The sequence below is a fragment of the Meleagris gallopavo genome, chromosome 23, assembly GCF_905368555.1.
Source record: "Meleagris gallopavo chromosome 23, MGAL_WU_HG_1.1, whole genome shotgun sequence".
Taxonomy (NCBI): Eukaryota; Metazoa; Chordata; class Aves; order Galliformes; family Phasianidae; genus Meleagris; species Meleagris gallopavo.
In genome coordinates this window covers 6,565,363-6,589,898 of record NC_139426.1, presented here as the reverse complement: position 1 = coordinate 6,589,898, position 24,536 = coordinate 6,565,363, and the positions used below count along the sequence as shown (strand labels likewise).

Here is a 24,536-nt window from a genome sequence, read left to right as displayed (position 1 = left end):
AGGAGGGCTGCAGGCCCAGGGGAGAGCAGGGTGCCCAGAGCAGCAGCCACAAACCTCTGACAGAACGGGAAACGTCTAACTTTATTATGAAGATACCTCAACAGTGCCCCTTTTTTTTTTTCCCCTCGTCTGGAAGTGGTACACTAGCTCCTGCTACAAACACGCAACTGGGGAGAGGGAGAGATCCTTTCTGGGAGCTGGAGATGTAAAAAAATTAATTAGTGCATTCCTGAAAACGAGAACAGAGGGAAAACCTCTCGTCAGGGGCCCACGCAGCCCTGGTGGGTCCGAAGCGATAGGCAGAGGGCTCTTGGCAGTAACGGACCAGAGAAAGATGTTATCAAAAGTCATTAAAACAGCCCACGTTTCTAAAAACACAGCTCACAGAGAGAGAGACCGTGTGGTTTTTGGGAGCAGTCGCGTCTGGAAGTGAAGCTGCGAAGGCGAGCGGTGCAGTGAGGGCAGCCCAGCCCCGGGAGCACAGGGCTCACACTGCAGGGAAATGGATGAGAAAACATTCCTCACAACGAACAATTTCTTTACTTTCATGCTGTACTGAAAGAGGAATAGCGGATCAAAGAGGGGATTATCTGGAAGCAGGTTATGCCTAAAGAGTTACCGGAGAACAGATCGAGGTGGTTTTGATCTACTGCATCACAACTCCTTTTGGGACAGACGATGCCCCCGCCTTCCCTGCTGGAAACATCTGTCTGAACCTGGCACATGCTGCCTCTGCTGCTACACTTTCCAACCCTACTGTTGCTTTATTAAATATAAAATGGGGAACGTTCTCTTGAAGTCAGGATGTCCTTCAGTGCAATCTGCTTTGACATAAGGCATTTTGGGGGCAGTCATTTCAGAATGGGATTCTGCCTTCCGGAAGAGTCAAGAGTCCAGTCCCGTATCCACCTTCTCTCTAAATGCCCTACCATGTCAAATCCTCTTCTCTTCTGTTCTGCCAGTGCTTGTAAAGCCATCAGTGTCCGAGTAAGCCAGTCCCTGGGAGCAAGGAGACAACCACCCGGCAGTTACAGCGCTGGCGAGGCGGAGCTGAAGTCAGCGTGGGCTTCAGTAAAAAGGGAGGGGGGGGAGATTCTCACCTTTAAATCCTTCTTCAGGCATACAAACTGGGGATGGGAAGAGAGAGACATCATGTTAGAAGTCTCCTGACAGTCACTTCTAAAAGGATCCTTTGTGTGAGCGCAGCGTGCTGCGGCGCTCAGCTTTCCTCCAGCCGACAGCCACAGGAAAGCTTCAACATCTCAATTTTCCCCTCACGTTTCAACCCAAAGCCAACACAGCCCTATGCAGCCGCCCCTATCCTTCCAGAAGCACGGCGGCGAGGCAGCCTCCCAAATCCCAGACCCCCCCCCAAGCACACAGGGGTCCCCTCCCTCACCTTGCATCACATCGTCCATCGCTGCATAATCCGCAATTGGCTCATCAGCCTGGAAAGCAAAGCAGACAGTTAGCGAGCGCCTGGCAGAGCTGCGTGGGGTCACGCTCCTTAAGGAGGCTCTTCCTTCCCCAAAAAGCTGCAAGGAAAGAGCTCAGCAAAGCAGTCCAGCTCTCTGCTTTCCTTCTTCCCAGAGCTGCGCTGCTCCTGCCTTACCTTGAGCAGGATGACGGACTCGGGGATGACGCCCAGGCTGCCGAGCGTCGCCGTGTCGTCGCTCAGGATCTTCCCATTGATCGACAAGTTCTGGTCGAAGGGAGCAACTGAAAATGCATGCATGATCTGTGCCAACACAATGAGACACGCTGGTTTTTTGTGGAGGAAAAAACATACTGCTGAGCTACACAGAAAGACTGCGTGCAGCACACACACACACACACACACACACACACACACTCACACACACACCCCTCTGCTGGGGATTCAAACTCTTCCCTCCATCTCCTCCCAGCTGCACTCTCCTGACTATTAGCTTCATGGGTTTTTTATTCCAGAAGACACGTTTCTTGCAGCAAGGCCACCTTACCTGTATTTTCAGCTCTTTCAATGTCTGGTTAGCAGAAACGAGCAGCGCTTTCTCTCCTCTGACCTTCCGGTGCCGGGTGCTCCGCCGGATGCCCTGCTTTTGGTAGGAGATGTAGCTCTGGTGTGAAAGCTTCTGGCGCTTCGCACCGCCGTTGCTCTGAAAGAGAGCCAGGCACGAGGAGCTCAGCCGTGGGCACTGCACAGCTCTCAGCTCCCTCCCAGGCTGCAGCACTGCCCCAGGGGAGCACTAGACACATGCAATACCACCAGGAGAGTAGGAGGACCAAAGAAACTTCAATTTCTGCTCCTAGCACCAGCACTGAGCTTATCCTGATGTTGCAGTGATCCCTCCTCTGCACCACGGTGTCATCTGCACCACGATACAGCACCGGCAGTGCCCTGGTGCCAGGAGGCACGGCCCCCAGTGTCCCTTCATTTGGGACGTAGCATTAGAAATAAGAGGACTCGGGGTGACCCAAACATCAAGTGGGCAGGTCTCTGAGCAGAGGCTTCTGACTTAGCTGGCTTTAAAACCAAAGAGTGCAGGCACAAAACCAGCCCCAGTAATGCAAATGGAGACAAAACGTGTGGTATCACCGCCAGGATGGGACACGTGGGCACTGCTGCTTTCCCTCTGTCCCGTAAGATGCAAACAGAGGAGAGCTGTTCCATCACACTGATTCAAAGAGGCGGGTGCAGAGCAGAGGAACCTCACAGTGTTTTGATCTCTACCTGGTTAAAATCTGGGTCTTGCTCCCCCTCTGGCTTGTTTTCCTCCCTTTCCTCTTCAGCTTCTGAGCTGCTCACGTTCAGCTCCGGAGCAGCATCCTTCATTACCTGAAGTCATAAAAATCATTCTCCGTAACTAACCCAGACTGTCACATCCTGGCAAACAGCTTTCAAGACTTCAAGGATGCCACCTTGATCAAATGAACCGAGCTAGAGAAACCCAGAGATCCGCTCCACGTGCTCAGGGAACACTCTCCCCCCAGCTGCACTGAGCCATAGGGACCAGGTTTGGGAGAAGATGCAGCTCTGGAGCTGCTCTGTTGGACTGCAGCTGCTGGCAGCCAAGCAAACCCCACCGCGGGGACATCCTGCTTCCTGCAGCTCCAGACCTCTCCAGGCAAAGGGAACGTCTCTGGGGGCCTGCACTGATTTCTTTCCCATTAGCTGGCTGCTCCTCCACTCAACTAAGTGTATTACGAAAGCCCTAACCCAGAGAAAGGAGTATTATCTGTAAATTATACACTTATCCATCCCTGCAGCAGCCCGAAAGAAGCACTCACCGCTGTTATTTATGGGTCTGCAGTTCCTAAGTAAACGAAATCTAAATAATTGACACCAACGTACAGAACGCAACACCCTGTTCATTTCCCCGTGGCTCTGCAGGCTGCACAGCTCTGCTGGGTGCTCGCATGGCCACGCTCCGCCTGCAGTCTGCAGGGAGCCCAGCTGTGCTCTGCACCCCAGCTGTCCAACAGCTCCCTTCCCCATCCACGTCTTTGCAGTTCAAGATCACAACTCCCAGCTGTTCAGCACCAACTGCAGCATCCCCAGAGCCTTCTGTATTCCAGCAGTGCTGCCCTAGGCTGACTGCTGACTGCACAGGGCCGTGCAGCACTGGGAAGCGCTCCCTGACTGTGAGGCAGAGCTGGCAGGAGGGGAGCAGCAGTTCTGAGTACTGTTGTGGGCACTGCCCCACCAATGAGGGATCAGCCTGCCAGCTCTCGCCCCCTCCTGCCAGCCCCAGCTGCCGGGTGAAGAATAGCAGCCTGTTCTCACAGCCCTGTCCAGCACCACGACAAAAAGCCCTCCTCCACACCGGAGCCAAGCACTGCGTTGGGATTCAGCCCCTAGGCAGGCTGCAAAGCCACAGCAGTGGCTCCACACCATGTTCCGTGCTCTGCTCTCACAGCTTAGTTGCAGATCTCTGGGTTCCACCTCGCCCTCAGAACAGAGCTGGGAGGGAGAAAGAAAGAAAGCAGAAGCCTCTGAGCTGCTTTGCCCTGCCTGCAGACAGCCGCTCGTCTGGCCACGTGGGTTCACAGTTGGGGCAGCTTCTGAACAATGAAATGGTGCTGGGATGAGGGAGGAGCGAAGGAGAGATCCGTACCTTTTTATTATCCACCACTTTATGGATGTAGATGGTTGCTTGGGTGTACTCACGCAAGTCCCGCTGCTGTTGGCATAACAGCCCTTCTCTGCATTCTGGACAGAGTTCTGGGGAGGCACAAAGGAAAAGGCATTTAATTGCTTCAGCTCCTTGGAGACAGCAAGCACTGCACCTGCCCGGCGCCGCTCCTCGCTAACCCACAGCGCCAGGGGTGCCCGCCAAGCTCAGCAGGACCCGCAGGGATCTGCCCAAGCAGAGCCAGGTCCCGCAGCACCGAGGAGCAACGCAGCAGGGAAAGCTCACTCACGGGGCTCGGAGCTGTACAGTGCATTCTCGGGCTCCCCGGCAGCTCGCGTGCGGGTGATTTTGATGACGTGATCCACCACAAAGAGTTTTTGAATCCTCTCCCACTCGCTGGGCCATATTAGAGCTATACTGTGCAAAGAAACGAGAACGTGCTTTATGACATGGGAACGCCGAGCTGAGAATAGCCTCCCCTCTTCCTTCCCGTCTGCTAATGCAAGAGGAGCAGCAGAACCCATCTGCAGCCCCAGCTACACAAGGGCCAGCGTGCCCAAGGTAACGGAGGCACAGCGGCGTGTCCTTAGTGACGCTGCTGAGCTCCAGCCATGCCCAGCGCATGGCCAGAGGGAGGAGGAGAGAAGTGGAAGATCTGCTGCTGTTAGTTCTGCCTCGCTGCAGAAGCAAGGCTGTGGAGCATTAACTCCAGCCCAGCGCCCAGCGCTCCGGGGACAAGTCTCAGGAAAGCAAAGCTTCAGCAGCTAGATGTTGCTACGCCCCAGACAGGCTCCGGGTAGGCTATTGTTAGGAACTAGCCAAGCTTAAGTAAGCTCTTTTTTCCTGAGCCAGCATCCTTGGACAATTTGGGTCTCGCCCTGCATGGAGATTTACACTAAGGTACGCCTGAGGAAGCGGCTGCGTTCCTTTGTCTGGGGGGAGCCTGCGCTCCTGTGTCGCCACAGCTCAGTGAGCTTTGGGAAGCTCCCCGGGGCTCGCAAGGCAAGGCAGAGGTGAGAGGAGAAGGAACTCACAGCTTGGAGTCTTCTTTGGTCATGGAAGCGTAGGTGAACATGAGGCCCCCGTGGGGGCAGAGCAGAGCACTGTTCCCCAACGAGGAAACGGGGCTGCACCGCGTCGGCCTCCTGCTCGGGCAAAGGGAGATGGGGGAGGTTATGGCACAGAGAGCAAGAGAGCACAAGTCTGCAGGCAGCAAGAAAAGGAAATCGCAGGTGGATACGTGCGGATGGCATTCCAATGGGGAATGTGACACTGCCACCAACACGGAATCAGAGCTGTGCTCCTGAGCACTGCAAAACTGTGCTCCTGTCCCGCACAGCCCGCACCACACGCAGCCCACGGCAACGGTGACCTCTGCCTGGGATACAGCTCCAGGCAGATGAAAAAACTAATCAGGTTACTATCTAATCTGACCATCTGGTTAAGGCATGGTAAACAAGGAAATTCGGATTCTTGCAGTGTATTACAATTGCTACGAGAGCAGGGTCCAAGTCCTTCCAAATCATTTCCTTGTTTCCACGCACGCAGCTCTGGGCAACACCAACTCAAAGCCCCAAAACCAAACAGAAAGTACCAAAGAGCTCAGCCCAGTTACCTGACAAATTTCCTCCATTCTTCTACGAAGAACTGTGAAACAATATACAGCTCGTCTGTCTCCTGGAAGGGAGAAATAAACCCCACGACCATCTGTTAATTAACCCAACAATAGAGAGGCAATGACTGTTCAGCTTTTCTGCAGCGCTCATTCTCTTTGAGGCCTCAGCATTTTTTACCATGACAACTCCATCCAAGCGCGCTGGGAAAGCCAAGTAAAATAATTTGAGATCAAGTACCGAGCACTTACATTACTAATCTTGTGTTTATTACAAAGTTAATTTAGCTTCAGATCCAATTACCTCTAATTCATAGCAGGAAACGGCCATTTCCCCAGAGCAGCTCTCTGGCACTGGGGTTCCTTTGGCTGAGTACCACTCCTCGGACTGGGGGGCACTGAAGCAGATCCCTCTGTGTACCCCTGAGCATGGGCTGAGACCACCCCACCTGCCCCCACCCCACTTTCTGAACACTATCAGTAGGGCTGCACTGCGTCGGTACTTCCAGGGATGGTTGTAACCATCGAGAAATACCATCCCTGCTTATCTGTCAGGCCAGTGACAGCTGTACTGGCACACGAGGACCCCCGTGTACCAAAGGCAGGGCTCGGCGCCAGAGCAGCTCACCAGGGATACAGCTTCCACCCCAAAGCCTCCCCCTGGCCCCTACCTGCGGCCAGCTGCCCAGGCAAGGCCGGCATTTGTCATGGAACAAGTTCTGGAGGGATGTCTTCTGCTCACTGGCCATCATCTTGTGCAGTGCTTCGTTCTCTTCTCCTTCGCGCTCCAAAATCTGCACAAAACAGGTTGGTGCTTCAGTTCCTAGCAGCTATTCGAAGGTGACATTGTTTTTCCCCACTGGAGAACGTCGAAGAGAAAACCAGAAACGTGGCCACATATTTACAGCCAGCAGAGGGGCAGTGTTGTTTGCTATTCAGATACCTTGCACTGGGAACAGCACTCTTTGTTACTTGGGAACTCGGGGGCCTTTGGGAAATATTGCTTGAGCTTCTTCCAGGCTTCCTTTGACACCACCCTCCTCTCGTTCTCGGATATGCACAGGTCACCTGCAGGGAGACAGGCAGGAGAAGGGCTTTGCCCCGCCGCACTCAGCGACCGAACCAGATTGAGGAGATTAGTGGGTATCAGTGTGGGGGAAGGCATTCATGTCAGCAAAAAGAGCCCAACTAATACACGAAGTCACCTTCAACTTCTTTATCGTTTCTCTGCTCTGACGGCCAAAAACCGAAGACCTGAATTCACATTTAGGTTTCAGAGCCTCAAGCAGTGGATAAATACAGACCATGGGGAAGCTGGGAGGGGAGATGCCTGGAGAAGCAAGGACTGCAATGGGGGCACCAGGCTGCTGCTCCCTGACCATGGCTATAGAGCTGTGATGTTAGGGTGACTCTGTTTTGCAGGCTGCAGACAAACCCATGCGCTGTGGAACAAGAGTTGAGTGCTTCCTGCACCCTCAGCAAACAAAATCACTGCTACGTAACTTCAGCTGCCCCATGCACCACACAACCAGCAATTAATTAAGGCCCAATTACCCAAACTACACCTCAGCCCATACGCTGCAGAGGAACGTCTGAAGCACAAAGATGTGGGAGGGCTGTTCTCCACGAGGAGCCAAAGGTTACCTCCAGCAGGTGAAACACAACCCGCCAGGTGCCCACGTGCTCTCATACGGCCCAAAGCTTTGGATCAACGGGCAGCTGAGCAGCATAACACTGCCACAGCCCTAGCAGCCTGCTTCCACACTGCATGCCTGCATTAAGTGCTCCTGTTTGTCAGCAGCAGCTTTGCTGCACTGGGAACTACACTCTCTGAAAAGCAGGTAGCACTGTAAGTGTTTAAACGCCATTATCCTACAGCCTTGATGAGCTCTAACGACAGGAGGTGTGCTGCTAATTGATGGACGCCTGCCAGCAGGAGCCTCCAGCAGAACACAGGCAGGTCGGGCAAGCAGTGAGGTCCAAACACTGGTGTAGCCAACCAAGCAAAGCACCAAGCAAAACAGCCAACATCGGGTCACAGCCTGAGGTAAGTGGACACTGAAGCACAACAGGTGGGGGAATCAATACGCCCGGTGCCCCGGCTGCAAACAGAAACAGCAGTTTCTGCAGTTGAGGGGTAAATGCTCCTGGGCTAGCTTCTGACACAGGGAGAACGATCTGATGCTGCCTGCTTTCTCTAGCATCTCCCCTTGCTCTCAGAGTCATGCTGCAGCCCCATGCAGCACTCACGTTCCTCCTTTGGGGCTGGCCTGGGCTCGTGCCCTTTGCACCACTTGCTCCATGTTTTTAAATGTCAGGAAATGTGAAAATGAGAATAAAAACATGCTTCTGTGGTGACTGCTCACGCTGGTCCCAGGCTAGGAGGTTGACATCTGGAGCAGTGGGCAACAACAGAAGTGTTCAGCTCCATCCCCCGCAGAGACTTACCATGTGGGCAAACAATGTCTTCATTAAAATTTAACTCTTCTTCCTCCTCTCTCTTGTCCTCATTTACTTCATCTAATTAAAAAAAAATAAAATAAAAATAAGAAGATTGCGCCATTTCTCTCCGAAAGAAAGGGGACACCCTTGGGGGAAGGAGCCTGGTTTCCCTTCAGCAGAATTCTCAGCCCAGGGGAAACCTGGGAAGCATTATTCTGTTATTCTCCAACACATGGGCCTGTGTGCCTGCAGGCCAGGCTGCACTGCACGTAGGAGTGCTTTGAAGTGCGTGGAGCACAAGAGCATCCTTTGTGAGATGACAAAGGGTGCATCAGTTCCAGCTGCAGCACCGCAGGGCTTCGCTGCTCAGAGCTAACCCAAACCTCTAGGTGAGAGCGGAGCATCACTGCAAGGTCTGCTCTGCTCCATGCTCTGATATCCAGCACGAACGTTGCTACGCTGGAGTTCAGAACTGCTCTGCAGACAGAAGCATTGGCCATCAAGTAGGAGTAACAGAAAAAACAGCAATGTGACAGTTTGCAGCAATGTGACTAAGGAGCAAGCTGACTTGTGAGCAGCTACAGTGCACTTCTGGGAGGTGCAGCCTGCTCTCAGATCAAGGTGACCCCACGGAATGGCACGTGGGACGGCCCCTCAGCTGCTGACACGGGGAAGAGAAGTGCCCTTTTCTCAGTGGATGCCACCAGCCCCAGCAGCACCCTACAGATAGCATCACTGCAGTATCTGATGTTCTCGGAGCCTTCCAGCCTGAGATCAATGCAATTAGCTGATCATCTCCACTTCCATTCAAATGAGCTCCTTGCCCTCAGTTATGAAAGGAAAAAAGCTCAAAAGGAATCCGATTTCTAAAGGCTTAGAGAACAGAAGGCAAATAAAAATCCCCACACATCGTCACAAACATATGATAGAGAGATAGAAGAGAATCCAATTCATGATATTTTTTTTCTAAACCGTGTTTTGCCAGTGCTGCTCCACCAGCTGTGCTGTTTCATCCGCAGGCCTTCGCAGTAAACATCCCCAAGATAATTTTCATGCTTCTTCCTCCCCCTGCGCACTCTCATTCAGATAAAAGGAGATGAAAAGATCATGTGTCTGGGGCGGTTATTGTACCCAGCTCTGTAAAGCTACTTATTACCTCATCTTCTTCTTCGGGTACGAAGATCACCCGGCAGTTTTGAAGCTTATCAAATAAAAAGCTCCTGAAATTAAGGCTGTGTGATATCAAACTACCCGAAGTGCCTTCCCTCCCTGCTCATAAAGGGGAAGTAAAACAACACACGCCAGAACACCTGACGTGTCTTTTGTTAGTGGGATCAGTCAGAGCTGGTGGAGCTCTACGGCAGCAGAACTACCTTTGTTTGGTGCATTTCCATTCAGTTTTCCATTGCTGTGCTCTGCGTCTTCGTCTTGCTCATTTAATTGCTCCAGAGCCAACTGACGCCAGCTCCGCAAGGACGCCTTTCCAACCCAAAACCCGTCACTCCTGCAGAAGACAGCAGCGTCAGCAATGCAAATCACAGCCCAAACGGTAAAAGCTTGGGAAAAAGCTATTTGGACAGTGGCAAGCACAGCTAAAAACATCTCTGAAGACATCAGAAGCACCAGGACTCACATACCCCTTGACTGTTATCTTCAGCAAGTTGGTGACGGTTTTGTAGTCTTCGTTCAGCTGGTTTTTCAGACGCAGGATTCGACACCTTTCTACCACACAGTCCTTGCAAAGTGCTTTGACTGGGAAGGGGGAGAAAAGAAACACTGTGTTACACTCCATCACGGGCAGCTGAGCATCTAGCTGGTTTGAGAGCTCAGAGATGTGGAAGGCATGCACACCACGGTCACCCTGTGTCACAACCTGAGGTGTGGCATGTAAGCAGGGGAACTGCCATGGTACAACTCCTCTGCTGAGGTGCTGCCTGTTCCACCAGCTTGCTGGTACCAGAATGCAGAGAGCTGCAAGGGAGCTTGCACTGACACGTGGATGTGGGAGTCAGAAGGCAGGGGGCTGAGGTATGCACCCCAAAGGCTGTGTCATTGCTCTTCTGTGGCACGAAGGTGCTGTGCAGACACCTCCAAGGTGCCACTCATGGGATGAGAGGACTCCCTGCCACCCAGCTCAGGGAACTCCTGTAAGCAGCCAGCTAACAGCCCAGAAAAGCTCCAAGCCTCCTGTGATGCTGTGCAGAACCAGGAGCAGCCCTGCACACGGGTTTAAACTTTGGGATGGGAGCAGGGGGTCACACTCACATCCTTCCCTCTCTGTCATCCTCAATGAAGAAAATGCAGGTGATTTTCCAGCAGACTGAGAATGGCTGCCCTGTTTTCAAAAGACCTGCCTGCATCATGGGATTTTCCGCCAGCTGCATTTCTTCCCTAGAAGTGCCTAGCAGGAGCCGAGCTAATTTGGTCTCAGTGGGAGCTATTGAGCTCCTTTATAAAAGGAACCAAGCCTGGAGCTCAGTTCAGAGATGCCCAGGGACTGCAGAGCCAGCCCTGCCCACAAATCACACACATGGCAGATGTGTGCAGCAGCAGCATGTTCACTGATAGGTGTGTCCTCCCAGCGAATGAGGCAGCCCAGGACTGGCTGGGGTGCGTGGGGGTGAGAGGACAGAGATTTTCTCATCAGGCTTTAAAAAACATTTTGAAGAGTCTGGGGTGTTACACATGCAAGTTATACTATTTCACAGAATTCACTTTGTTGCTTTCTCAGGAATTCCTCTGTGCACAGCTCTCCCTAGGCAGAGCAGGATTCAGGCCTGAAACCAGCCCGGCAATCAGACTAACTGTATTTATTGGGATGCTAACTTAATTGAGTGATTAAAAAAAAAAAAACGAAAACAACCCGAAGCACTTGGAAATAGCAGCACAGAAATAAAGTTATGGTAATAAAGGATGGCCCAGCGAGGCGCCGGGCCCAGAATAAGGCTTGAGCACATGCTGAGCACAGCAGGAGCAGGAGGGGGACCTGCAAGGCTCACCGTTCAGCCTGGGTCCCCCGCCGTATCTCCTGTAGAAGAAGTCAGCCACGTACTCAGATATCCTCTTCATTATGCATATCTTGTCAGGATGCAGCTTCCCGTGCGAGCACAGGCAGGCTGTGTTGTCTATGGGTTTGGGAGGGGTGGACTCATCCAGCCACTTCTGCAGCCATTCCAGAGAGATGAAGTCGTACGGGGAACCTGGGAGAGAACAACAAGGAGAGAAACAAGCCCATACGTGTCAGCCACCAAGCCACACAGCAGATGGCATTTTATAATTACTCTGATATTCAACGGTGCTTTCACAAACGAACAGGCCATGGCAGGTGGTTATATCTCCGTGGTACAAGTTGGCAAACATGTGACGCAGCTCCCTGCCCAGCCCTCTGGGCTGCTCCTACCAATGGCCCAGGGAGACAGAGGAGATTTACAGTGCAAACGGTGACTTGGTCAATTTTTTTTTTTAAAATCCAAACACGATTTCTTTTTGTTCTTGAAGCAGAGCAGCAGGCTCGCTCCTGTCTGCTCAAGGGGAAGCACAGAGCCAGGGTTCAGGTCAGTGGTGGGTCAGATCGGTACAAGCTGTGAGATGGCTTTGTATGACATCCCTGCACCTCCACCTCAAGACCCATAGTGATGCACACACCCACAGAACACATATGGTTACAGAGACAGAAGGAGTGGAGCATTGTGAAGCTGCTTGCTGGACTTACGCACGCACGGCCAAGCGGCTCATCTCAGTGCCTCTGCCCATTTCAAATTAACACACGTCCATCATTTCACACCAAGAAGCAACAGAGAAGCTCCAGCAAAATACTCAGCCCCCAAACTTGCACTGGGGCTTTGCGAGGCCTGGCGTCAAACCCTCTCTCCTGCAGGATCCAGCAGCAGTGTTTCCATCTTACGCAATGCTGCCAAGCTGCACAGCCGTGACCTCTGGAGAATTGCAGCACTGTCAGAAAGGCTTTGCTAGTTAGGGATGAAAGCCGCCTCCCCCAGAAAGGACGGGTTTTTCTTTTATTTTTCCTGGGGCAGGCTTTACAAAGCTGGCAGAAAATGTGTCTGCACAGCTGCAGGGAGAAGCAGAGCTCCTGAGGGACGGGGCCTGCAGCAGCTCTGAGCAGCACTGCCCCACTCAGGCTGTGACAGCAGCGAGGGCAGCGCTGTCCCCAGGGCAGCACCTTAAAGCAGGAGCAGAGGAGCTGAGATTTATTCCTTTATCGTGGTAGGAATGTCAAGAGCAAGCTATTCTGTTGCTGCTGAAGGGGATAAAAACGCACCAGGGCTGTGCTTGTTACTCCTTTCTAATGGTGACTCATGGCATATTCATACCTCCATCACGACCATCCACTGCAGCTTTGATTTATGGGTGACATTTTAACACCCCTCAGCCTTGCAGCTGAGCTGTGACACACCCTGGTTCGTGAGTTTTCTCCAGTGTTCTCAACCTGGGCTCACGGACCAAGCAGGCACACATGCAGGGGAGAGGTTTAAGTCCTCAGCCAAAGGCTGCTGCTCAGCTCCTTAAATCTTGCTGCTGGTTCTGAGCATGAAGCAAGCTAAAAGCTAGAAACAATGCAAACTGTCTAACAGGCCACGCAAACATCTGGAAGTCTTTAATTCCAGTTGCTGGGAGTTTTTAGGAGATGCAGAGTGGAGGGAATCTCCCCACGCTGGGCAGACAGCGAGCTCCTGTATGCTTGCTTTGAAAAAGATGGGAGAGAAAGGCAGCAGGGGATAAGGATCCTTGTGCTCAGGCATGCTAAGGCAACAAGATGCAGGGAGCAGGAGGAAAGGATTAACCTCAGTCACTCGTCAGACAGGCTACGAAGCTCAGGAACGCAGCTTCGAAGCCTCAGCAATGATAAATCAAATCGTTTTCTGCTGGAGGCCAAGCATTCCTGTACCCTGCTACCTGCAGGTTAATTTAGACCAACAGCACCACAGCTTGACGTGAGTTGGCAATCGGAGACTGGGCAGTTATTCTGCCTCGATGCCACTGAGCTCTTAACGAGACGAGCTGCTCACCGGGCAGAAGCAAGCAGTCACAATGCATGGAAGCACACAGGAGACTGACAGGAATGGAGCAAGAAGGGAATTAGCAATGCCAAAGGCCATTAGAACGAACAAAAAGGGAGAAAAATAGGTTAAGGCAGATAAGCAAGTGAAGGGAAGCAAATCCTAAGCATGCACACAGCAACAACAAGCAGTGATCGCCTTCCTTGCCCAGAGGGCCGCAGCCACAGGGCCGAGCTGCAGGTTAGTTACACAACATCATTAATCTTAGCAAACGGCTACTAGAAAAGACTACCACAATGTCTTACAGACCAGCTTCAGCAGGTAACCTTTGGTAGAGCTCCTTCACCTCTTCGTGCTTGATTTTGCCCCTGGCCACGCTCTGTTTGCGCATCTCGGCCATTTCATTGCACCACTCCTCAAACTTGCAGTTGTCACGCTCCACCAGCTCCTGCAGGAAAGCTGTGGGGAAAGGGACAAAGAAGAAGCCACCTATCAGCTCGGGGAGAAATGCAGTGACGGCCACTGGCCCCACAGCCAGTTATTAGGGACAACAACTAAGTCCAAGAATTCCCCCTGTGGCTACCGACATATCAGGTCGTTCCGGAAGCAAAACGCACTGACACTGCTCTTCCCAATACTTATGGCAGTAGATGATTAAATGCTGCCATCCTGCAGGATACAAGGCACCCAAGGGAATCATTTACCCAGGGCCGTGCAGGGAAGCAATGCTTGCTGTGTTGCAGAAACCTCCTGCTTGCTGAGCAGCCAACGCCGAGCGCTGGCAGCCGTGTGAAGTGCAGAGGCTGTGAATGCTGTGGCAGGACAGACCAGGCGCAGCACTGCCCAGCAGCTCCTCCTGCTGCCAAAGAGCTGCTGCTCTGGGCAGAAATGAGGGCTCCTTGTCCCACAGGTGCACCTGCAGGCCCCGCGCAGCTCTGTGCTGCAAGCAAGGGCACAAAGCCCTGATGAGACCAGAGATACGCAGGGCAGATCCTCACCTTGCCGCAGAGGTGGAAGTAATGGGAATTTTCGCTGTCACCGATGGAAAAAAAAAACTTGGGAGTGAAGAAAGATAAAGCACTTCCCTTGCAATGCTGGTCTGGCAGAGGGGTATGGTGTGGCTTATCTGAAGGCTTTTCCTATTTAGATGTAGTTTGAAGAGCTAAAATATTTCAGAAAGGTGAATGCCTGTGCAGCCAGAGAACACAGCACCCACCTTGGGAAAACACTCAGCACTATGAACCAGCAGCCAGACCCGCCTGCCCTCAGGTCAGCACTGGGGAGCCAAGCTGCACTTCTCTGCTGTGCTGGAAGAGCCGTTTTTAACGGCATCAAAGCAACATGCCTCGAATTTGCAGTTGCATGAAGCCTCTCCAAAACCACCAGGCTTGACGGCTGCCCTTTGCTCGTGTACCTGGCACGCCTCCATGTGAAACAAAGGCAACCGCAGGGCTGCTCAGGAATTCAGAGCTGGGTGGGGAAGTTTTGCCGAGTATTGTTTTGGGCAGAGGGGTGGGAGGGAAGGGAGCCTAAGAGAGCTCAGCAAAGAGGCTGAAAGGTCGATGGGAGGCACAAACCAGCACTGAGCTGCAAGGCTTGGAGGGTGGGCTTTGAGGTTGAAACGGTGGGGGGGAGGAGGGCTGAAAAGCTTTCATGCTGTGAGATCAGGGGGGTCCTGGAGGGTTGGACAAAGCTGTATAGCTCACCCCCACCACCAGCCCCCACCCCTGCATTCAATGATGAGGAATGCTGACACACAGATCGGCTCTGAGGGGAAGCAACACCTCCGTCGGCCCTGCTCCACAGAAAAGGGAGAAGGAGCAGCACACCTGCAGCCTCACCAGCACCAGGGGCCTAATTAACAACTCGGATCAAGTAGCACACAAACACTGATCATCATTAAATCCACAGGGCAAACCTACAGGGATTTCTGCCACCCCCAGTAATTCTAAAGCAAGATATGAACGTGCTCACACAGAGCTCTTGCTGAAGGCTCGCAGCCTCTTGTTTTTATGCCATCTATCCTGAATCTGGCAGAGATTAAGCACTTGCAGAAGATACCAGCACTATTCCCCTCCAGCACAGCACGTCCCTACTGACAGTCAATCCGAGTGGGACATCACCTCCTCCTCACCCCCTCCCAGAGGACCCCACAGGACAAGGTGTCCCCAGCAGGCCCAGAGGTGACATTATCAGGTCTACACGATCCAAGTGCTGGGGAAGTCCAAAAACTTTGCTGCATGTGATCCACACTGAGACAGCATTTCACTGTGCAGCACCAGACAGCAAAAGGTCCTTTGAGCACAGCCCTGAGCACGGATGTGCTCCAGAAGAGGTGGAGAGGCAAGGAGTGCTCCCCCTTACCTGGTACTTCCACCGTCAGCGACTTCTCCCGGGTCTGCAGCCTGTACACCAGCATGTAAGCATTGCGTGAGCAGTGTGTCCCTTTCCCACATTTAGGTTTACGGGTCTGAGACTTCGAAGGCTCTGCTGTGGGACAGAGAAGCAGAACATAGTGAACACACAAGCTCGCTCACGGGCTCCCCTTTAACAGACCAAGCTGGCCACCTGGCTGGGCAATGCTCCTGCAGGCCTGGCGTCAGCCCAAACTTCAGCCCAAAGCAAGCCCAACTCCTTCAGCATTCCTGGAGGCAGGACAGTTAGAGGGAGTAAATGAGGGCCCTGCTGTAAACCACCCTCCACCAGAGAGGCTTTCTTCTCTCCCCAGCTCGGCCCTGCCAAGCCAAAAGCAGCTCTTGCACAAACATTCCTCCTCTGCCTCGTGTTCTTAATGCTGGTGTCCTGACACCAAAGAACGGGGTCACATCCTCAGGGAAGAGAATCTACTTGCACAGAACTGTGGACGTAAAAACAACGCAGGGACAGTTCTGCTGGGCAGCTCTGGTGAAGCGAACAGCCGTGGAAATGCTCATCTCAGAGCAGCTGTTGTATGATGCAAGCTCGTGTTGCAAGAGCAACTGCTTCCAGACTGCCAGGCAAGGACAGCAAAGTTATCTACAGCTGCAGAGTCAAAATTCATCTTGTGTGTGAATGCAATAACAAACATACTAAAAAATCCCAATCCTCTGTGGGTCAAACTATAAACTAAACATTGAAATAGTTCTTAGGTCTAAAAAGTGTCGTTTTGTTTCTCTCCCAAATTCTGGAGAAAAATTACATCCATCTTCTGCCACGCCATCTAGGGGACTTCCAAGATGGTCTTTATTTTGCATTTTCTCCAAATATGTTGTTGTTCCCATCAGCAAGGCCTGGCCTCAGGACTCCCCCTACAACAGACCTCTGCTTTGCACTGCCAACCTCCTCCTGCTGCTGCATGCATTTGTAATTAAAACAGCAACTCTCAAATTCCAGTTTTTCTTGGAGTAGGCAAATAAAATCAGTACTTTCCTATTTTGCTTAACATTTGGTGAGTATGTTAAGGCTTCCAGCCTGAAGGAGCTTCCAGGCATGCTTTACTCCCACCCAAGCAGCTCTGTTCTTCAGCAAGAACACTTTCTTGCAGTTAAGTACAACCCTTAAGAGGGTCAAGGCCACAGCAGTCCATCTGCATCTTATTCTGCTCCTCTGGGTAACTTGTGAGGTTAAAGAAAAAAGGCTGAGAACATTTTATTTCCTCTCAGGGCTCATTTTCCTCCCTTACACCACTAGATGTCTAGCCAGCTTCACAATTGGGTTGAGAGCACACAGCAGTCAAACATTAACGGGATGACAAAGCTGCTCTGGCAGCAGCCTGCACTGATGCACACCATGATGAAATGCAAGAAGGTGTTTACTAGCAAGAGAGCTGAAAATAAAGTGGCATCATGCAGGTGTTGCATAGGAGGCAAGAGGAGAGGCAGGCTAGCATCCCACAGCTGTACTTAGGCTTTGAACACGAATCTAAGAGCATGTTTTCATTAAGCTGTTGCTTAAGGATACTTTAAAAAAAAGGCAGTATTTCACCAAGTCCAATGATTGGTGCTGGAAATGCAGCATAACAGAAGCACCCAGGTGGGAGGGTGTTTTGGGAATGGGTTACTGGCACTGTAAGAGGACACCAGCAGGAGGCGAGGCGACAGCACAACGGAAGGAAAAGAAAGAAGCGCAAACTGAAAAAGGCTATCTTGGATTTTTTGGACTGAGATTGGTACGAACTCTCTGCTGCCTCCTAATACAGCCAAAGATTAAAACAACGCAGCAGAAATGAAAACAGCGCGATAAGGAAACTGAAAATCATGCTGTTATCTGCTCCTGAGCCTCCTTCTGCACGCTGGCCAAGGAAGCAGCTGCTCCACCCCGATAGCACCACAGCTTATCAGCGTGTTATCTGCGTGTTACGTGGCAGCAAGAGAAATACTAGAGAAAAGGGAGTGATCACGAGGTGCGCGTAAACACTTGCACGGGGCTGCAATGACGAAGATCTGGCAGCAATTAACAGAATTGCCATTTCACACCTTACTCCTAAGATGTGACAGCATGTGTAGGAGCACTTTTGTTTTTAAGAGCATCAGGGCCTTTGCGTATTCAGCCTCCGTGAAAAGAGTTATTTTAAAAGGGCACTCACAACTTAAAGGTTTTACCTAGATCTTCCTCAATCCCCAGCTGCAGTTTCTTCCCCTCCATCTTCTCAATGTCTTCGTCATTGAATTTGTACCACTCTCCTGTCTGTGGGTCCTTCACGTGGGCGATGTAGTGCCCTGAGTACGCACTCACACCTCGGTGTATGAGAACAGCACTCAGTTCGTACACATAGACACCATCTGGAAGGGAAATAGTGGTTATTTAGCTCCTGCTTTCTTCCCCATCACTTCAGCTTTCTGCAGGGTAGCACGCAAAGGCTGCACCTAGCTGCCCAAGCCCTCTCCACATTGCTAGTTAGAACTCCTGCAACCTGCCCAGCTAGGCACAGACAGCTGCTGCTCAGGCTTCCAACAGCTCTGGACAAATTCCCCAACTACAACCAGATTTAGACAAGACCTCCTCTCGTTTGTTGAGAGGTAACTGTCAACTACCACAGCGTGCTACTCACTTTTTTGTTCCATAAAAGGTTCCATGTCAAGCAGCTCAGAGAAGCCAATGTAGGTGTTCAGCTTTTTCTTATGGCCAGTTTGTCTGTGCGAAGGCAAATGGCCAAGTTTCAGTTAGGGGACAGCAGTAACAGTTCACATCTCACAGTAACTCTCCTCGAAGCCCATCGAGCATCCCAAGAGAAGCTCATGCACGCACTCAATCTCAACATCTCAAACCAATGCAGAAAGAGCAGAGCAGATGGGTTTCCAAAGGGCTTCCAAGCACCCAAGGCACTCCTGCTTTTACAGCACGCGCTCCAGAGAGAGGCTTACCTGTCAAACACGAAACGCATCAGCTGCAGGTTGAGTGTGCATGGAAGACTTAGCAGCCTGATCTTCCTTGTGGCATTCTGCTTACTCTGACAAGTTTCGCAAAAATAACGATTGTCCCCTTCTAATTTTTCTTCCTGACCGGGGAGGGGGGGCAGAAAGAAAGATCTTGAGAACAGGTTACCCCTGCAGTCAGCCCCTCAACCCAAGCCACCCACGGGAGACTGGAAATCACCGAAGTTACTTTAATCATTTAAGTCTCCACCCAGCTGCCTTCCAAAGTAATCTACAGGTTGGAAATTTGCAATCCTCTGGGCTAATAAGGGCACTTTACAGCATAGTCATAGCAGACTGCTGTCACTTTACATGTCAAGCCAGACCTCAGGCTGCTTACAAGGCTACCAGGTTTGCTCTCCACTTGACTGAAGTGCATCAAGTTGGTTTAATACCACTAGGACTAAGGAGAAAGAAAACAAAGGAACTGCCCTTTTAGGAGATCACACAGACCAAGTTAATGTACAGCCACGTTTTAGCCTGGAAATCACAGTCCTTTGGAGCCAGCAAAACACACATCAGCCAGGGAAAGGAGAATCTGTGCCTGGACAGAGCCAGTGGCAGGATTAGACCTCCAAATCCTACCATTTCATTTGGAGGAGGACCACACAGATGGAAGCTCCCCGTGTCAGGGCAGCAGCACTGCTGTCTGCGTGCAGCTGTCCCTTCATGTGCACATACAGTGCTGTTGTTTTTCCCAGCACACCTTCCAGGAGCAGAGCAACCAGTTAGTCAGGGCAGCGTCACACTACAGGTTAGCTCTGCACCCACACCTCCAGCCTTAAACATGGCAGCAACTTTGGATTCCAGCAGATTTTCAAGTCAAAAAAGAGCACTTGCAGCTGTTCCCTCAGCTATTCTGGGGCCTTGCTAGTATTTTTTGAGAGCATGTTTCAGAGCAGGGAATGCCTCCTGTTGCTATGCAGATGAGCACAGATATAGAAAACACAAAAAGCAGCCATTCTCCCAGTGCTATCCATGACAAAGCACGCAGGCACTTTCGGTCAGGCTTCGGGGGCTTTTTCCCAGCTTTCCTGGGAAGGCATTATGACTAAACACAGCTTCTGAGTGCTTCTTAAAGCTGCTACATGCGCATGTGCAGCAATTCTGCCCAGAGCCACTCCCCCCTCCCTGTCTGGAGTGCATGACTGGGTCCTCTTTTCTGGGTTCACAGCAAAGCATTTCCTTTTGCATTCATCTCCCTGAGGCAGCTCAGCTCCAGCAGCCCATACCGACCTCAGAAGCTGTTGGTTGATGGAGGGAATGGAAACACCTCACTAAGAACAGCACAGCTCACAAATCAACCAGCCCATACCTTGAGAAACTCTGTTATGCAGTCTGTCAGCTGCTTGTGCCCTTGGATGTTTAACTCCAGCTCATAAAACTTAGACACGAGTTTGGACTCCCTGCCGCACTGGTTGCAGCTAGAATAACAAAGAAAACACAAATGCATGAGACAAGTTCACCAGCTGATGAGCTGCAACTCCCCAGTCACCAGTAACCCTCCCCCTGTAGCTATGTAACAGCTAATGTGGTATGTCACAACAGTGCAGGACTGTGTGCAGGATAACAGCACCTACCAGTAAAACATGGAGCACCTGCTTACAACTCCAGAAGCCTCCTACACAGCATTTCAGCAGCTTACCTGCCTGCTCTAGCTGTCAGGAGGGAAATTTCCCCTCATATTCTTCTCAGATGTTTTTCTTCCCAAAGACCACATACTTACACTGTGACATAGGCGTACTCCCCACAGAACTGTTTCTGAACAATGTTTCGAACGTCTGGATTTTTTTGTTTGGATAAAGTATCTTCCAGCAGAGACATGAACAGCTTGGAAAATTCCTGGGCATCCTGGAACAGAAAGCCAAGGCTTTTAACAATAGGCCACTGCACAGAGCACAATCACTGCTAATTTACTGCAAATTACAGAGCCCTACACACAGCCTGCACCGAGACTTCAGCGTGCCCTGAATAGAAAGAGACTGGTCAGGAGAACTAAAGAAAAGAGGAATTTGCCTAAGAGGAGCACAAGGCTCCCAGCGTGAGAGCACAGCAGGAGCGAGGCTGGCTCCGGGCCAGCAGCTTGGGGTGGCTTTGACTTCTGCCCCGCTGCTCGCAGGGTTCTGGATGGAAAACAGCGGCTCGTTAACCATGTCAATCCCTTCGTGCTCCACCTGGTGTGCAGACATCAGCTCCTGCTGCCCAGCCATGGAGACATGGCACGCTGCTCTGCCCTGCTAGATCACAGCAGCTCCAAAGGGGATGCAGGAGCAGCTTGCAGAGCACTAATCATTCCCTGCCCCAGCGTGGCTAGGTGGGAGTCAAATCTTTCCAGCCTGCCATTCCTGCAGAGCTTTCTATCTTGTTAATGCTCATTAGTCAAAGCCTCAGCACACAATACAAGCTGCCTGCACCGAGTGAGATGGGGGAAAATAAAATTGAGAAGCTGCACTGCGGTTTTGCTCCCTTCCTCCTGCAAGGCCCAGGAGTTGCTCCACACACCTCAGGGCAGTCCTCTCCCCACAGCACTCTGCCTTCTGTGCTGCCTCTCCCCTCCTTGCTTCCACTGCCCTCCTCTGCCTTCTCTTCCAGAAAACAAGCTGGCTTTCACCTCACCCGCCAGCCCAGCCCTCAGCTCTCCTCTCAGTGCTGTGCCTGCTGCGGTCCCACAGCTCCTCTCTCTGGTTCTTACCATTGTCACAACGGCACGTGGCACTTGGCCGGCCTTTAACCTCACTGGTCACTAACGACCACTTCCTTCCCAAGGATGAGGAGCGACTTCCCCTCCCCTCGTCCTCCCCAGGCGTTGTATGCCTGCACTCTGGCTCCAATTTCAGCTTTCCTCCCTTACTACTCAAAGCTCATTTCCAAGCTCTATCTTTCTCTTCAGCCCTCTTCAGCATCCGGAACAGCCCCATGCTGCGCTCACCTCTCCCAAAAGCACGTTCTCTGCTTACAGGCTCATGCAGGATCTCAGCCAGCTCTCATCCCACAGGGACCTCGGCCTCCCCGAGGAGTTCTGCAACACGAAGCCCTTCCCAGTGCCTTCCGCTCTGGGAAACTTGGTCCTGGCTCACTCCTCAGCAAGCTCAGTGCTTCTGGAGCAGGTGCTAACGGTGCCAGTCCCACTGCTCCTCCTGCACCCACGCCAGGGAGGACCAGGAGCACTTCTCCTCCCTTTGTATTTGTACAAATGAGGCTGAACAGCAGATCCCAGCTCAGAGATCGCTCAAATAACACCTAAAAGGGCAGTTTCATGCTTCCTTAGAGAAGGTAATTACAGGCAAGACTCAAGCCTACCTGCTGCTGGCCTGTATCCAAGCCCAGCGCTTTGACAAATCCAGAGGGATCGATGTATCGCCTTCTGCTGTTCTGCAGCAAGGCAAACAAGTACTGAAGATGCTCACAAATGGTCTGAGGCTCATAGTCTATTAAAAAAAAAAAAAAAGACAAACTGTACAAGTTAACTGTACAAAGAACAACTAAAAATCACACTTTAGTAGGGCTGTTTTAAACCATCACGAGATCTGATGTTGTTAATGTCAGCGATGACAGCTAGTTGTCCTGGTTTCAGGAGGAACAGAGGTCATCTCCCCCATAGTGTTTGATACAATGCTATGTTTAGGAGAAAAACAATGCTGATAACATCCGAATGTTTTAGTTGTTGCTGAGCAGTGCTGCACAGAGCCAAGGACATTTCAGCTTTCCAGCTGCTCGTTCTGCCCTGCTAGCCAGGGGGCTGGAGAGCACAAGGTGCAGGGAGGGACAGAACCAGGAGAGCTGACCTAAAGCAGCCAAAGGTATATTTCATGACAAACGGCATCATGTGAAACCAGAAAACTGAGACTGGAGTGGCAGCCACTGCTCTGGGCACCAGTCAGCAGGTGATAAGTAGCTGCCTTGTGCACCGCTTGTTTTATAAATACTCAGTAAAATATCATCACAGTCATTTCCCTCTTCCTTTTCTGCTTTAGTAAAAAGTTCTTATCTCTACCCACAAGCTCTACTTTTTTCCTCCCAGTTCTTTTCTCCAACTCACTGGGAGAAGAGGCAGTGAGCAAAGAGGTCGGAGCTGAGTTGCTGCTGGGTGCCCATACAGCACCAAGCCCCAGCACAGGCCAAACATCCCGCAGCATCCAACGTGAGCTGTCAGAAAACAGCTTGAGCCTAACAGCCAGATGCTGTTCACTAAGTATCACAAAAACAGGACGGCTCAGAGCACACCTCCAGCGCAGCACCATGCAGAAGGTACAGCACCAAAGCCCCTCACATCCAGCACCGAAACCCTCACCATCCATGGCATTAAGCACAGCTTTCTGACTAAAAACCCCAAGTTTCAATCAAATCAGATCACTGTGATTTGAGAAATGATAAGGATGGTTTAGCTTGACTTGCTCCTAAAAGCTGAGTGAAGAACTTGAAGAGTCACCCAGAGATGGAATCAACAGTTGTAGCATTACACCATAAATGTACTCTCAAAGTCTATACCGCCAGGTTTTAGAAGAAAACAAGGAAGATCTCTTCATTCACAGGAAAAAAAAAAAAAAAAAACACCTGCTGTGATAAGTTTCTACTGACCTTTATCTTTGGGGATGCTCTCTCCGACTGTGTGCTCATTGCTGGAACATAAGTAGAGGGCTTGCCGGAGCTCCAGATTAAGAAACCACATCTGCAAAAAAGTGTTCACGTAGCATGTGGCGCCGAGGTTCGTTAAGCCCACAAATGCGTTCTGGTGTGAGAAAGAAAGCAACAGTTATCATCTGCCACTGCCGAAAAGCAAGTAGAAATGCAGCAGTTGGGGTGGGAGCAGCAGAGGCACCGTGCATCCCACTAACAGCTGGGACAGGTGTGACACAGAGGTGCCCCCCCGCCTCGTCCCGGGGCAGGATGCAGGCTGCACCTTCTTGCGGCGCTCACAGTTGGGATCATCGATGTTGTGGAAGCTGTTCTCGTCGATCTCGCCCAGCCAGACGTGCTCCCCGATGCCCACCAGACAGTTGGGGTTTCCCCGGCAGTTCCTCCTGCAGGACCAGCACCAGGACCATCCGTCACCCGTGGAAGGGACAGAGCCCCTCGTTTGGGGGGCTGGAGGGGGAGGTGGAGACAGCAAGAGGGACTGGCAGCATCCCACCTCTCCCCAAAACACGGGGCTGGGAGAGAACTGGGGAAGCCCACAGAGAGAGGATGGAAAGGGAGCCCCAGGGGTGTGCTGAGAGCCGGAGGGAGCAAAAGGGAGGGGAGCCAGGGCGGGGTGCCGGCCCAAACGGCCCAGGGCCGCGTATCCGGGGACACACAGGGAGAAGGACCCCCCCAGCTCCGGAGATAACGCGGAAAAGCGCTCTGGGGAGCGCGGGGGACAACGGAGAGAACTGGGGGAGGGCCACGGCCCCGAAGGTCCAGGAGGGGCGGAGAGCCGCTGCCACACAGCCCCGGGGGGAGGAGGAGAGCGGGAACCGCGGAGGGGCGGTGGGGGAAGGAAGCGAGGCCCGGGGCCGGGAGCTCGGGCCGGACCCGTCCGTACCGGCAGGCGCCGCGCTGGCAGGGCTCCAGCCCGACGCGGTAGGCCGCCTCGATGTGCTCCTGCGTCACCGCCTCGGGCGGCACCGTCTCGGTCCAGCGCCAGGCCGCCTTCTCCAACTGCAGCCGCGGCGCCATCGCCGCCCCCGGCCCGACCCGGCCCCTCCCGCCGCCGTCAGGGCCGGTGACGCCACGCGCGCGACGCGGTAACGCCCGGTGTGGCGCGAGTTGATGACGTCACATCCCGCGCGACGCGCGCGCGGAGCCTACTTCCGGCGGGGTCCGCTTTCAGCCGCCATTACGCGGCCCCGCGGCCGTCCTGCACCGCTCCGATCGGCCCTGTCTGATCCCCGCGGCCGTCAGCTCCGCCCCGTGCCGTCTCACGCACCGCCCTCAGGGCCCTGCGGCCACTTCCATACCTCCTCCGCAGCCCTGTGTC

At 52.4% G+C, this 24,536-nt stretch overlaps 1 protein-coding gene across 5 annotated transcripts; it reads right to left on the bottom strand.

The window, feature by feature from the left end:
- Positions 1-57: 57 nt before the first annotated feature.
- USP48 (ubiquitin specific peptidase 48) lies at positions 58-24,458 on the bottom strand. 5 transcript variants are annotated; one of them, XM_085242127.1, is made up of 28 exons: positions 24,102-24,393; positions 23,481-23,601; positions 23,159-23,309; positions 21,881-22,008; positions 20,307-20,431; positions 19,896-20,004; positions 18,530-18,663; positions 18,217-18,299; positions 17,768-17,947; positions 15,552-15,677; positions 13,497-13,646; positions 11,169-11,369; positions 9,807-9,921; positions 9,543-9,673; positions 8,176-8,247; positions 6,671-6,795; positions 6,399-6,521; positions 5,731-5,792; positions 5,150-5,260; positions 4,405-4,532; positions 4,098-4,204; positions 3,875-3,943; positions 2,714-2,818; positions 1,983-2,138; positions 1,613-1,738; positions 1,400-1,448; positions 1,101-1,127; positions 58-999 (listed from the first exon to the last, which is right to left on the bottom strand). In XM_085242127.1, exons 1-28 carry the CDS (start codon positions 24,233-24,235, stop codon positions 977-979), a joined length of 3,171 nt encoding a protein of 1,056 aa, XP_085098253.1. In that variant the 5' UTR covers positions 24,236-24,393; the 3' UTR covers positions 58-976. The 5 variants fall into 5 exon arrangements, 4 of the variants coding, with proteins under 4 accessions (XP_085098253.1, XP_085098254.1, XP_010721179.3 ...); XM_085242128.1 differs by lacking the exon at positions 5,150-5,260 and having other exon boundaries at positions 24,102-24,429; XM_010722877.3 differs by lacking the exon at positions 3,875-3,943 and having other exon boundaries at positions 24,102-24,388.
- Between the last annotated feature and the right edge of the window lie 78 nt (positions 24,459-24,536).

Coding starts and splice junctions, on each gene's coding strand:
- USP48 (XM_085242127.1), bottom strand. CDS start 24,235: ATGGCGCCGCGGCTGCAGTTGGAGAAGGCGGCCTGGCGCTGGACCGAG. Junction 4,533..5,149: donor ACCAAAGAAGACTCCAAGCT/GTGAGTTCCTTC, acceptor TTCTTTGCACAG/TATAGCTCTAATATGGCCCA. Junction 3,944..4,097: donor AAGTGGTGGATAATAAAAAG/GTACGGATCTCT, acceptor TCTCCCTCCCAG/CTCTGTTCTGAGGGCGAGGT.